At 41.4% G+C, this 15295-nt stretch overlaps 1 protein-coding gene across 8 annotated transcripts in view; it reads left to right on the forward strand.

The window, feature by feature from the left end:
- The window catches only part of unc13a (unc-13 homolog A (C. elegans)), a 72293-nt gene that overhangs the window by 35776 nt on the left and 21222 nt on the right, over positions 1-15295 (forward strand). For all 8 annotated transcript variants that reach the window (XM_054730108.2, XM_054730110.2, XM_054730109.2 and 5 more), the window contains 11 exons: positions 78-212; positions 6234-6367; positions 6486-6571; positions 7954-8080; positions 8192-8288; positions 8847-8990; positions 9074-9151; positions 9291-9368; positions 9574-9662; positions 10339-10485; positions 15105-15228. In XM_054730108.2, the coding sequence (XP_054586083.2) occupies positions 78-212; positions 6234-6367; positions 6486-6571; positions 7954-8080; positions 8192-8288; positions 8847-8990; positions 9074-9151; positions 9291-9368; positions 9574-9662; positions 10339-10485; positions 15105-15228 (1239 nt within the window). The remainder of the gene's footprint in view (positions 1-77; positions 213-6233; positions 6368-6485; positions 6572-7953; positions 8081-8191; positions 8289-8846; positions 8991-9073; positions 9152-9290; positions 9369-9573; positions 9663-10338; positions 10486-15104; positions 15229-15295) is intronic.

The following is a 15295-nucleotide window of genomic DNA, read 5'->3' on the forward strand; positions in this document are numbered from 1 at the left end:
TTAATTTATTTATTTACTTTTTTTTTTATCAAGAGAATCCTGAGGAAACGAAGGTTTAACTCAATGTGTGCTTTCAGGTTCAAGAGCTCCAGTCTCCACCCAGAGCCAGTCAGGTTGTGAAGGATTGTGTCAAGGCCTGCCTCAACTCCACCTACGAGTACATCTTCAACAACTGTCACGAGCTGTACAGCCGTGAATATCAAACAGACCCGGTAAGAAGCAGCAATGCCAGACTGAGACCCAAATTCACCCCCAAGTCACCCTTTTTCACTGATAAACGGTATAAAGGAGTGTCTGATATAGGCAAGTGCAGTCCTTATTTTGGCATTTTAGTGCCTCTTATGTAAATTATAAATATTCTGCTTAAAACCGTTAGTGTAGCGCCTTTTTCAGGTTAAAAGTCTGCACTACTATCATACACTACATTTGAATTTGAGTCAGCCATCGCTATTGGCTCAGTGATAACTTGTGACGTTAGCCGGTACCATTTTACGTAGCTGCACCACACAGGACCACGCCTCCGGCTGGGTTGACCACCCACGAGCCAAAATGAAACTATACGGCTCAGGGCTGCTCGCCTCCTCCATAACACCTTCCACCTGTTCTTCTCCTTCCTCTGGTGAAGGAGGTGGAGAGAAACTCTTCACCAGAGAATGTTTGCTGCTATTTCTCTGTCCAAGCGAGGTGTGTGTGTGTCTGTTTGTGTGCGTGGGTGTGTGTTAGTAGCTCATTCCTCCGACAAAAATTATCCAAGCAGAGGTGGGGGGTGTGGGGTGCTGTCAGTCACTGCAGCAGCACCGCCCTCTCAGTCCACCTGGAAATCACATAGTAAACTGTAGTCTGTGTTACAAGCAGACAAGTGCAGATAAATAAAAGCATAGACTCAGCTTGAACTTTGTACTCAATCAGGGATGGGTTTCATAAATATTCATGTCGTTGGACTTCTTCTGCAAGACGCTCTTCCATCTGCTCCATGTTGTCAGTCAGCAGCGGTCACATAATCGTGAACACCCATAAAGGTCTTCACCTGGTCAACGCTCAGTCATCCATTTCACCAGTTCATGTCGGTGCCTTTCCAGTTTAGATCACATCCATCCTTTTACTAGTCCCTCCCTAACTCCTGGTGCTGCTGTTCCCATTGGTACATGTTCAGGAGTTACTAGATTAAACTTGTGTTGGATTACATCCAGCGCTAGTACTTCTGCGTGTTCTTGTTTTTAAGGCCAGGCTCAAGACTCACCTTTTTAGTATAGCTTTTAAGTGATTATGATCAATTTTAGCCAGTTTTTACCTCTTTATTTATTTATTTATTTATTTATTTTCAACATATATTTTATCAGTGTTTTATTACTTACTTACTTAATTAAATAACACACATTTTCTTACATATTTATTTTAACTTGTAATAATTATTGATTTTAACCAGTCTTAATACTTTGTGGTAACATATTTTTTAAATGTAATTATATGTTTCTACTTGGTCATCTTTTATCACTGTTTTATTTAGATTTTTATTTATCAACTGTTTATGTTTAATTTGTTTCTTAACTGTTATCTTAGTAAACTAGTGTTTCATCTGTGGGGGCCGGCTGCCCCGGGGGCAGCGGTGGACTGTGGTGGCCAGGGTGCTTCATTTGCCTACTCTTACCAAGGCTGTTGCTGCCGGTCTTGGTGCTCCCGGTGCAGTTGGCTCCTTTGGTGGCGTTTTTGTCTTCTTTATATACATTACATCTGCACTCAGCCAGCTGCCCTTTCTTTGATTATGTGTGTGCATGTGCATGTGGTGTGTGTGTGGTGTGTTTGTGTATGTGTGTGTGTGTGCGTGCAGGGTTTTGAATCTGCTTGGGACGGGATTGAGGGTGGGAGGAGGGAGAAAAAGAAACTTGTGTGAATCTGTGTGGGAGGGGTGGGAAACTGACTGCTGTCTGGTTTTTAATATTGTAAAGTGCTTTGAGCTGCATTTGCATGAAAAGCACTTGATAAATAAATTTTGATTTTAATTTGATTCTGCGTCTGAGTCCTAACCGACACGCCACAATCTAAACTGAGCGGTCCCACCTCGCCGGCCAGCCCGATCCCTGACACGTCTGCAGCTAGACATCTTCAGTACTAGTTTTTCTTTTGAAAAGACAGTGCCACTGATGAATTTAAAGGAAGTGGCATGCTGACCAATCACGGGCTTGCACTCTCAGTGGCTTTCAACTGACATTTAAAAAATTGGGCCTGTTTCGTCGCTCTGTGGGGACCTGCCACAGGATGCTTGCGTGGATGGATGATGGCGTTGCTGGTTGCTGACAGATACATATAAACTAGGCTTTAGTGGAAATTATTTACTGTCTCCTGAGAGCCTGTGGAGTTTGCAAACCAGCAGATGAAATTTGAAAAAGCAGCAATGAGAACTGTTGCCATCACAAAAAGAGGTCAGGCATGAAAATAGAAAAAATGCTGGAAGTGCTGCAGGAGTGTAAGAAATTTTTATCTGTTGCTCTCACTGGTGCTCTTCAGCCAAGGGATCCACATGAATCTTGGGCAAAAGGAGATCTGAGGCACTCAGGAGTGCCTCAGATCTCCTTTTGCCCAACAAACAGGTCAGGCATGTCTGGAAAAGTCTAATAAATCATCTGTTTCAGTGATGATTGAAGATGTTGCATCTACAAATAAATGCAGGGAGAGAGGATTCAGCATGCACCTTGTTGTGAAATTCAAGGACTTGCTGGAAAATAAAAAGAAGTGCTGGTCTAGAAAGAACACAATGCTACTTACTGATTTAGAAACGCCATCATGAACACCGGGGTCTTCATGCTCACATTTTTCTTTCTTTCTGTCACTTTTTCAAATCTCTAACAAAATGAGAACAGACATTAAATTCAAGTTTATTTATATAGTGCCAAATCATGACAAGAGTTATCTCAAGGCACTTCACATAATAAACATTCCAATTCAGGTCAGTTCATTAAGCCAATCAGAAAAAGTGTTTCCTATGGAAGGAACCCAGGAAATTGCATCAAATCACTGACTAGTGTCAGTGACTTTACAGCAATCGTCATACTAAGCAAGCATATAGTGACAGTGGAGAGGAAAACTTCCTTTTAACAGGAAGAAACCTCCAGAGGATCCTGGCTCAGTATAAGCAGCCATCCTCCACGATTCACTGGGGATCGAGAAGACAGAGCAGACACGCACACACACACACACACCGAGTAATGTGTCTATGGTTACATTGGGATTTCTTAGTAAATATTCTATTTGGTGAGAGATAAAATTTATTGTATTTATCCTAGTGGATGTATAATTAAACGGATAAACTAGTAGTAGCACATCCAACGTCAAGGAAAGCAAAAAGTTATTATCAGGAGAGGGAGAATGTTTAAGTGGTTAGCAGCAGTGTGCTAGACGATGGCCCCCTCCATGAGGCCACCACAGCTCAGCAGAACATCATTGTAGCTTCTTCTGGGGAGAAAAACACTTAGAGAGAGAATAAAGTTAACTGCTAAAATAGCAGAAAATAATACAGTTAAAGAGCAGATTGTAGAAGAAAGTAGTAGAGTGTGAGAAGTGGTCAGTGTATCCTCCAGCAGTCTAAGCCTATAGCAGCATAACTACAGAGATAACTCTGGATAACCTAGCCTTTTTAGATGGAGGCATGTTGGAAGCAGGGCAAGGGAGAGCCGTCTTTACCGACTGTACACTCCACCTCCCTCTACTCCCCCACTTGTCCAGATCTAGGCTAACATCAGATTTTAAACTATTTGGTGTATCTTCCTTGCTGCATGGCTGAGCTGTCCTTATCTGAAGTGTTTAATGCTGTGTGACGTCTCTGTGTGTTTGAACCTTTATATGTCTGTGTGTGTTCTCATCATCTTCACTCTCAGGCTCTTCAAACCACAACTCCTGTCGTGGATTTCAACAAAGATTTCTAGAACTAGCTTTAAGCGTTCATTAAAGCGCCTCATGCGAATTTCAGATAAGCCTTTTTACCTTTGAATAAAACATTTCATCCTGAGGGACGGGGTGAGATTTTGTTGAAATCTCTGCAGGATCAGTCCTCACACTTTAACCCCTGCAGCTATCGCTAAGTCAACGAGACGGTTGACATTAAAGCTTTTTTCAAAATGTAAACGTTGAATTTCAGTGAGCTGTTGAATTTAAACCATAGTCAAAATTCAGCATCAGAAAGAAAGATTTCTCATTGACGTTAATTGCATTTGACTAATTATCCCCTCCAGTGGTAGACGTTGTTTAACTTTGACTTTTCTAGCTGTAGAGGACTTGAAAGCAGAATCCACTCTTTAACCTGTAGATGCTTTTCTTGTGTCTTTATTTCTCACATCCAACATGTGAGTCGCGAACAAACAGAAAGTGAGAATGTGTTGAGCAGGGAGGTAAAAACAAAAAAAAAACAGATGAAACAAAAGTGTCCTTCATTCAGAGCAATAATTTAAACCAAAGTGGATTAAATATGACACGTTGTTCTAAAACCCTTTAAAAATGCAGAGTTAATGTAAAGTACATACTGTACTAGTTGATTCTTCTTTACATCTTCCTCTGCTTCTGTGTCCTTCAGGTTCAGACCTGAGATGTCCACCTAAATGTGCTGAGTTTAGTTTTTGGGTCAAATGCTGAAGTAGGTTGGGTAAATTAGAATTAGACAAATGAAAAACGTTCCCTGACTTTAGCAGCTGCCATGATGGAAGCAGGCTCAAGAAAACCTTAAAGAAAAAGAACGGAAGCTGACAGACAGCTGCAGGTTCAACAGAAGTTCAAAAAGGAAATGTTCAACAAAAGAAACTCAAGCTGCAAAACAGCAAAACATGACAGCCAAACAAGGCTCGTGGAGCTCAGAAAGGATGTTTTTATTCTTCAATCCGATCAACAAGGAAACCGGTCACTGAATTCCAGTGTTGGGCAAGTTACTTCAAAAACTGTAATGCATTATTTATTACTTGTTACCCTCATTTTAAAGTAATTCATTACATTACAATATTACTGATTTTAAAATGTAAGGCATTACACTACTTTTGCATTAATTTTAAGATACTTTCACCAAAACAACTTCAATATGAATCTGGTAATCTGATGCTCAGTGAGCTCATGACGTATATGTGGAAAGTGATGTGGTGTCTGAGCTAGGATTGCTGTTAAAAACAGTCAGATATAATAACAGTGCTTTAAAATGATTGTTTATTAAATAAAAGCAACAACAATCTGTACTCTCAGTGCGCTGCCATCTTATATTAACTGAGCAGGGAGTGAGGTGGTGGGGGCTCCAAGCCTATATTTGCCTTGGTCCCCAAATGCCTTGATACGGCCCTGGATGTGGGACTGACTTCTGGGGTGATCTGATTCTATCACATGTATAAATATTAAATGCTTATATATTATTGCTTTTCACTGGTAAAAATGTGTATTGGGGATAAATCTACCTACTTTTTTCTTTTTTTCTTTATTTTATTTGAATAATTTCCTGCCCTTTCTCTCTCTAACCTTCCTGCTTGCTGCATGTTTTCTCCGTCTTTCAGAAAAAAAACTGTTTCCTAGACTTCCTACTTTCTATCAGCCAAAGGGATCTTCACATGTGCAGTGCTCCAGCAGTAATGAGTTGAAATCACCGGGGCACAGATTATGAACTCAGCTGAGGCAAAGCACGTCAGAAAAGCACAAAATACCAGAGAATATGCGCTGATATGAACAATCGCAAGTGAATTACTTTGTTTTGGTGGAGCGATTTTGTGAATATAACAGCGGCCGCGTGCAGGATGCAGCTGGAGTGGTTGAGCCGTTACCGCTGCGTCCTCTCTGCCCGCAAAGCTGAGTCCATAAATAACGTAATATATGCAGATACTGGATCTTTCTTCGGGTTTCCCACAATTTGAATTTTTAAGGAACACATCTTGATTCTGGGTTTAAAAATGCATTGTAATTACCGCGTTACTGACAATTGTACCGAGTAAATATTACCATTTTCTTTCCCTGTAATGCCTTACATTACCACATTACAGCAAAAAGCAATGCATTACAGTAATTAATTACTTTTGTACCACATTACTCCCAACACTGCTGAATTCTACAAAACAAAATGTTTCTGAATGCCAGCTGTATAAAACACACAGTAAGATTTTGTAAATTATGAGTAAATAAATATTATGGGCTTCATTTGCTTTCAAAAACTTTGCAACAGAGAAAGTAACTGTTGACAGGAAGTCTGTATTGACTGTAAATAATTGCTTCTCCAGGCCAAACAGGGCGCTGTGCCCCCAGAGGAGCAAGGACCCAGCATCAAGAATCTGGACTTCTGGTCCAAACTCATCACACTCATCGTCTCCATCATTGAGGAAGACAAAAACTCCTACACTCCCTGCTTAAACCAGTATGTGTGCTTGTCTTTCATTTACCCTACACTGCTTTATCAGGTTTTTACATCATTCATCCTCACACTGCTCTGGTTTGATAAATATGCTAAAATATGATTTTTCTTTTCTTCTAAGATTTCCTCAGGAGCTCAATGTGGGTAAAATAAGTGCTGAAGTGATGTGGAACCTGTTTGCTCAGGATATGAAGTACGCCATGGAAGGTGAGCGTCTAGCTTCTGTTACAGATGCAGATCTTTGACAAAGATAACATCCTTCTGTTTATATCTATTATAATAAGAAGATTGTTATTTGTGGTGTTTTTGTGGGGAATCGTGACCTAAAGGATGAACGTCCTGAAGCTCAAGCACAGATTCCAAGTCAAAGATTTGTTTGTTTTTACTCATTTTCAGTTAAGTCGTACACATTTTTAAATCAAGTGTTTGTTAAGAAAGTTTAAACTAACGAATAAATCATTAAATTGTGAAAATTGTATTTAAACTTAAGGGATTTGCGATTTCACACATGCATCTAAGCAATGAAAACACTTTAAAATGATCTCTTTGGGGAATTTGTCCCTCACAGCTTGTCCTGAAGACACAAGAGTGGCTCTTATTTATTTGATTGAAACCACTCATAAAAACCTGATTATGATGTTTCTAAAGGCATCAACTGGACAATAACCTTTTGGCCATACAGTGATCCCTCGTTTATCGCGGTAGATGCGTTCCAGACCTGGCCGCGATAGGTGAAAATCCGTGAAGTAGGGACACCATATTTACAGTACAGTACTATATTGAATTATCGTATGATCACATTCTCTTTTTGTGGGTAAGACTCAGAAAAAAAATTATTTACTTGTTTTTTTTTATAGTTTTATTACAAAAAGTGCATTTCATGATGAAATTGATGAAAAAAACAGGAATTTCTTGATATTTCGCATAGAAAAATAACGCGAATTGGTGAAAAATACCGCGAATCAGCAAATTTCCCTTGAATAAGGCTCCAAAGAAAAAATCCGCGAAGTCGTGAATCCGCGATAAACGAACCGCGAAGTAGCGAGGGATCACTGTAATCCTTTTAGTGGAAAAACACAGTTTTTATTAATATATAAGTTCAGGTAAAAACAAGAAGAGAACAATTTGTTCTTGGTGAGAGTCTGCTGGTAAAAGCATGAAGAGATGACTTTTAAATAAGTTTTTACCTTTTATGTGTGGAAACATTGTTCTTTATATAAGTGAGTAGGACTGGGCCATACAAATTCTGCAAATATCCCAAGACAAATGTTTAAATACTTTCATAAAACACACAGAACTACTAAACCAAGGGATGGTAATAATTATGAATCAATGTGGTTCATTTGAAGCGCAGAAGAAAATGTGGTTTGAAGGCATTTGCACAATGAAACTGTCCCAATTTCTCATTTATTATTGATAACTTCACCAAGTGTGCCTGTTTTCTGAACTGTCCTTAATGATCATTCATCAGAACGTGTGTGTGTGTGTGTGTGTGTGTGTGTGACTTCTAGTTATGTTTGCATCAGATCGATCTTCACTGCACATCCCTGTGTCCCAACAACGACATTTTGTTCCGTCTTCTTTTCCAGAACATGAAAAAAACCGCTTGTGCAAGAGCGCGGACTACATGAATCTGCACTTCAAGGTGAAGTGGCTCTACAACGAGTACTGCAAGGACCTGCCCTTTTTCAAGAGCCGAGTGCCTGAATATCCTGCGTGAGTAAAATACTGCTTTGCAGCAGCATGCATGCATTTAGATAAACACAAATGATTTTTTTTAATTCCAGGATCATTGTTGACTAATATGAATCTTTTTTGGATCAACAGGTGGTTTGAACCATTTGTCATCCAGTGGCTGGATGAAAACGAGGAGGTTTCACGCGATTTTCTGCATGGTGCTTTGGAAAGAGACAAAAAAGATGGGGTAAAAAGTTTTCCAGCTCTTTTTCCTTCAGCTTTCTGAGAAAAACTGCTGAGTCACTGTCATTGCTTCTGGCAGAGTTACTGTAATCCACTCTTTGCTCCTCACTGATCACCCTCTCTCAGCACCCAACACTCTGCCTTCTCTCTCTGCTTTGAATGCAAAACCGCCCACAGCTGCTCCGCCAGGTGGATTTTCCTTTCTAAAAAGACAGTCTCAGACTTGCATGTGAGTGGAGGAAGATACAGTAGCTGTGCTGCAGCAGAACATTGTGAATAATGACTTTAATCTAGAGGAGAGTTGTCCTCACCTCATTACCCAGACTCCCCTGGGTCACACCTACATACTCACCTCCTGTCAATTAGAAGCCGGGAGCTACACGGAGAGAGACAGAAGCACCCCACCTGTCTCTGGATCTCTGTCCAGCTGCTCAGCTCTGGGAGGTCCCAGTGACATCCCACGCAGAGACAGACACAAACACGTCCTGGTTGATGGACACAAACAATCCCAACCTCTTTTCTGTCACTTATTGTAACTTGATCCTTTCTTTCTGCCCTGCAGTTCCAGGTGACATCAGAACACGCCCTCTTCTCGTGCTCGGTGGTCGACGTGTTTTCCCAGCTCAACCAGAGCTTTGAGATCATCAGAAAGTTGGAGTGTCCGGATCCACAGATTGTAGGACACTACATGAAGAGATTTGCCAAGGTGGCTTTAGTGCAGCAGGAATATGCAGTTTCATTTGCACTATAAGCTAATTGTTCCTTATTTGTTTCTTCTCTCATTTCCAGACCATAAGCAACGTTCTCCTGTCTTATGCTGATATCATCTCTAAGCTGTTTGCCAACTATGTTACCATGGAGAAAGTGGTAAGAGTTATCGTGAAGTTTTTTATGTCATTTTCAAAAATTTGTTTGCGTTTGAGACAAAAATGTGATGTTTCAGTTGATTCTGCATTAATAAACATACATTTTTGGATCTCATGTGTCTCTGTCATCTTCTTTTTAGCCCTGCATCCTGATCAACAACATCCAACAGCTGAGGGTTCAGCTGGAGAAGATGTTTGAAGCTATGGGTGGAAAAGATGTGAGTGGTACCTGTTAGTGTAGTCCTGTTTCTGTTTACTTTTCTGTGGCTCACTCAGTGGACTTTGGCACCAAGAGGTAAAATGATCAGAAATCCAATCCAATCAAATTTGATCTTTACCTGCTTCATATTTTAGTAATTGAGTAGTACTTTCTGGTTCATTGCTCATAATTCTAGTGTGTGTGTCTCCATGATTCTGCTTTAGCTGTGTGTTGAGGCCAGTGACATCCTTAAGGATCTGCAAGTTAAGCTCAACAATGTCATGGATGATCTGAGCAGAGTCTTTGCAGTCAGGTAAAGAACCAACACACTCTCACACAGGGGCGGATTTAGGACTGAAGAAGATCCGGGGATTAACACACACGCGCGCGCACACACGTGACACGCACTAGTCAACGTCATATATATATGTCTTGTACCACATAATTTTTCATCTGAAGCTACATATTACAGTAAGCATATTCAGGGCAGAGTATAGTTCCTGTTAGTGTTTAGTGTGAGATGATAGTAAATATTCCCTTTCTTTCTCCATCAACTTTACCTGATAGTAAGCTAACTTTAGGCAAACCAGCAGCACAACAAATATTTTCAAATAAGACTCACAAACCTGAGTCAACACCAGTCTCATCAAAGCTGGGGTTCTGTCGTTGTACTTTTGGTCTAAAAACGTCCTTATGTCCATCTTCACTCATGCGTTTCAGGCAGAGAGTGTAGAAGAAGCCGGCTGCTGAAGGGCTTCTTCTTCAGTGGTGGAGGCTCAGGCAGGCTGTATACAAACTACTGCCAGCTGCTCCCTCTCTGTTGGACTTTGGTACTGCATGTTACTTCCGCGATTTAGATCCGGGGCTTTCCATAAAACATCCGGGGCTTCAGCCCAAGTAGCCGGCCCTAACGCCGCCCCTGCTCTCACACACTCCTACCTAAAGTCCCGCAGAACAAATCTCACAGCGAACCTCATCTCCTCCTGCAGTTTTCAGCCTCATATTGAGGAGAACGTGAAGCAGATGGGAGACATCTTGGCTCAGGTTAAGGGAACATCAAACGTGGGGAACGCCAGCAGTGTGGCGCAAGATGCTGACAACGTCCTGCAGCCCATCATGGAGTTCTTGGATAGCAAGTAAGATGATGTCACATTATTTTAAAGAAAGGGAAATTATGGTTTAAGTTTAAATGTGTGATTCACTCTTTTAATCCAAAATATGTGGAGACTGGTCTGACGCTCTCATAACCCCTCTTCATCCGTCTTTATCCAAAAAAATTAAGGGATTAAGAATCCTCAGAGTCCACTTGCGTTTTAACTGTTTACTCAAAATTGAACGGTACAAAAAACAAAGCGATTCAATACTTTCCCACAAGTCGCTAATGAAACAAAATTGTAAAGAGGAGAATTAAAGTGCAGAGGGAGGTCAAAAAACTGTCTGGCTCCACTCCCCGTCTTGTCTGTCTGTCTGAGAAAAGTCTCCATCCACCTTTTTCCCTTTTTTTTTTCTTTTTCTTGCTTATTCACACAATTAAAGAAACACTCCCCCTACTGGCTCATTAAATTAAAGCATGCAAAACAAATAAACCATTTTCCTTCAAATCTTGTACTTATTTCACATTTCAAACTTAAATAATACTTCCATTTAACAGTTAAGCAACTTTAAATCAATAGAGAGTGACATAAAAAGTGAACCACTAAGCAACTATAGCCATTATTTGTATTCACCTCAGTTCAGGCGCCTACACACTCATTTAATCAATACATTTTCAGTGGTCTCTAGTAGCCAAGTTGCACTTGGCTGGGGGGTTCAGATGCACCTGTTTCAATAAGTACAAGTCAGATGGAGGAGAAAGTAGCTTCAGACTGTAGGATTTGGAAGTCTTACTTCCTATTTTGGACATCTCACCTCTGATTGGCTGACAGCAACACGACTCTTTCACTGACTATGTTTGCTTTGCAACATTGAAGTTTCATATCCACAAATAAGACAAGCCAGAAGGAGCTCTGCTGTGTGGTGGAGTCACTAATGCTAACTGTTAGCTTAAACTACTTGAGACGTTCTCTGCTGTCTCCTGGACGCTAAAACAACTACAACCTTCCCCGTCGTGAGTCAAGATGGGTGAATTTATGAATGTTAAGTGACAGTGTGACGTAGATCTGTCAGGCTTTTGAAATCCTTGAGTTTCACCATCTATTTTCTATCAGAAACTAATGCAGGAGATACAGTGCTCAGCATAAATGAGTACGCCCCTCTACATTTGTCAGAAAACCTTTAGTTTCCTTTCTACGATACCAAAGTACAACATGCTCTCAAATGTGGGCTGTTGATTGCAGACAAGATTTGTTCATTCTCACACACAAGAAAGTGATTTTTCCTAACAAATCCATTCAAGCCCATGTTGCAATAATGGTTACACCCCAATTATACTCTTAGTAGAAAAGCCACACTTAAGACTACAAAATTCACATTAACAGGCATTTAACCACATGTGAGTCTAATGGTTCATTAACCCTCTGATGCATGAATTATGAGATCTTCAGCCATGATTTTTTAAACAATTTTTTTCATTCATCTTTAGGTGTGAATGAAACAAATTTCAACAAATATTTTTTGTGACATTTTGTTAATTTACAAATACTTTATTACATGTCCACCTCAGTGGACAGCGTGCATTCTGAACATGAAATATGGTGGCTTGCCTTACTGAAGTCCAAAGGGAGGGGCTCACATGCAATAAAGTCTTCAACAGCTGTGCTTAATAGCAAAAATAAATAAATAACAATTTTGAGTACCTGTCCACTGTAGTGACCGTTATGCATCAAAGGGTTAAAGAGGTGTCCAGCAGACAGGTGACTATAAAAGGGTATTGTGTAATAAAACAACTTCCTTCCCATTTCATGCTGTCAGCAATGGCTCCACGTGGAAAATAAATGTCACACAATCTGAGAAAGGAAATAATTTCTTAACACAAAAAAAGGTGAGGGCTACAAAAAGATCAGCAAAGCTTTACATATTAGTCAAAATACTATAGCATGGTGATCCAAACATTTAAGAAAGATGGAAGGGCAAACATCTTAAGCCCTTTTCAGATAGACATTCTGGAACATTTGTGGACAATTCAATCGGGTTTTTAACCAGAACTGTGTTTTCAGACACACCACTTTTGTACCGGAACTTGTCCTTTCGGCTGCCTTCACACAGCAGGGAAAGGTTCCGGATGTCTGGGGGTGGGGGGGTGGGGGGGATCGGACTTATTTTAAGCATAATTCTGCGCACACAATGATGCATAAGAGACCTGGATGATGAAGCTCAATGGTTAAAGGAATCACTGAAGTGGTGTGAACCGCTCCGTCGCGCGTCTAGGCGGTACCGTAGGAGGCGAGCTGCCGTGGTTCGCCGCATGCTACAGCAGCGGGCTATCTAGGTGCACACAGCGTCCCCCGGTCCCCTCCTCCTCCCCCTCCTCCCTGTCTGGAACTTGACCTCACCAGTCTGAAGCAGCCACCTTGTCCGTAATAAGTCCGGACCTGTTACTATGGGCGTCGTCCGGTAAAATTACGGAAAACGTTATCCAGATGTTTGTATTCAGACACAAAGGTCTTACGGACAGAGTCCGGAACATTTCCGTTTTTCATGGCCTGTCTGAAGGGGGCTTTACAGAGCTGTCCATGGAAGTTAACATCTCACCAGGAGCGTCTTCTGATGAAGGGTTAAAGAAAATCACCATGCAAGTTCACTGCAGTTGGCTAAAGCAGTAGAAATAACTAGCTAACTGGCGTGACCATTTCCCTTGACACCATACGGCGCACACTGCAGAGGAATGGCATGCATGGGTATCATCCACGAAGGAAGCCTCTCCTAAAGCCCATGCACCAAAAAGCTACCTAGGAATAACTATAGAGCCCATGCTGAAAGAGATGAAGACTACTGGGACTCTAGACTCTGGAGAGATGAGACAAAGATCACCGTTTTTAGAACTAATGGTTTCAAAACTGAATGGCGTTGCAAAGGTGAAGATTTGAAAGAGAAATGCATGGTGCATACAGTGAAGCATGGTGGTGGCAGTGTCCTTATGTGGGCTGCATGAGTGCTGCTGGTGTTGGGGAGCTGCCTTTCATTGATGGTATCATGAACTCAACCATGTACTGCTCTATACTGAAGGAGAAGATGCTGCCATCACTCCGTGCACTTGGTCGTCGCGCAGTTTTTCAACACGACAATGATCCAAAACACACATCTAAAGCTACTGTTGCATTTCTGAAGAAGAACAGGGTGAAGGTGATTGAATGGCCAAGTATGTCTCCTGATCTGAAGCCAGTCGAACACCTGTGGAGAATTCTGAAGCAGCAATTTGAGCATCACGAGCATCACTCTCCATCCAGCATCCAGGCTCTAAAAGAGGTTTATGTTTATGTTTATGTATTTAGCAGACGCTTTTGTCCAAAGCGACTTACAAGTGATGATCGGCATATTGCCCTTGAGGCTAACAACAACAACAACTTGACATCAGTCACGGAGAGGAGGGAACAAAGGAGTGGATGGTAGAGAGGGGGGACAGGTGCAGGGAAGGTGCTAGTTAAGAAGATGCTCTCTGAAGAGCCGGGTCTTCAGGAGTTTCTTGAAAATTGAAAAGGAAGCCGCTGTTCTGGTAGTGCTTGGAAGGTCATGCCACATTTCTTCTTGAAGAATGGAAAAAGACAGATGTTGCAATATGTCTCCAGCTTGTTCATTCCATGCCTAGAAGACTTGGTGCTGTCCTTGAAAATCACAGTGGTCATACAAAATACTAGATGTAGTTTTTGTTATGGGGTGTATTCATTTTTGCTTCAACGATTTTTAGTAAAACTGAAGATTTTGTGACCTAAGTTATATTATTAACCTTAATTTATGTTATGGAGTTAAACAAGTGTTCAATAAAACCAGCCTTGTGAAAATTCTGGAAATTGTTCTTTTGTTCATTGAGCTGCCGATTAAATTCAGGTTTTTTAAAGGGGGTGTACTCATTTATGCTGAGCAGTGTAGGCGTAGGAGACTATTTTCATGTTCAGCCTGCAATAAAAACTGAGAGTAACCTATTTGAATCAGAGATAACATTTAAAAACTGTTTTCTTTATATGAAGAAGTTCAGCAGTTCAGGGGTCAAATCAGTGAGACACGCCAGCAATCAATGGGTTGTGGTGAACCAATATTTATCTAAGAAATAAATCTAAGATGTATCAGATTGTGAAAATGTCATTTCTGATTTCTCTCTCTCTCCCTCTCTCTCTCTCTCTCTCTCTCTCTCTCTCTCTCTCTCTCTCTCTCTCTGTCTCTCTCTCTCTCTCTCTCTCTCTCTCTGTCTCTCTCTGTCTGTCTCTCTCTCTCTCTCTCTCTCTCTCTCTGTCTCTCTCTCTCTCTCTCTGTCTCTCTCTCTCTCTGTCTCTCTCTGTCTCTCTCTCTCTCTCTCTCTCTCTGTCCCCCCCTCTCTCTCTGTCTCTCTCTCTCTCTCTCTGTCCCTCTCTCTCTCTCTCTCTCTCTCTGTCTCTCTCTCTCTCTCTCTCTCTCTCTCTCTCTCTCTCTGTCTCTCTCTCTCTCTGTCTCTCTCTGTCTCTCTCTCTCTCTCTCTCTCTCTGTCCCCCCCTCTCTCTCTGTCTCTCTCTCTCTCTCTCTGTCCCTCTCTCTCTCTCTCTCTCTCTCTCTCTCTCTCTCTCTCTCTCTCTCCCTCTCTCTTTCTCCCTCTCTCCCTCCCTCCCTCCCCCTCCCCCTTGCCCAGCCTGTCCTTGTTTGCTAAGATCTGTGAGAAGACCGTGCTGAAGCGTGTGTTGAAGGAGCTGTGGAAGCTGGTGATGAACACCATGGAGAAAACCATTGTTCTTCCACCACTCACAGACCAAACGGTGAGAGCACCTGCTGGATGGTATTATCATAAAAGACTCTACCCACCACTCACTGATACCTGATGTT

This window comes from Nothobranchius furzeri, chromosome 8 (genome assembly GCF_043380555.1).
Source record: "Nothobranchius furzeri strain GRZ-AD chromosome 8, NfurGRZ-RIMD1, whole genome shotgun sequence".
NCBI lineage: Eukaryota > Metazoa > Chordata > Actinopteri > Cyprinodontiformes > Nothobranchiidae > Nothobranchius > Nothobranchius furzeri.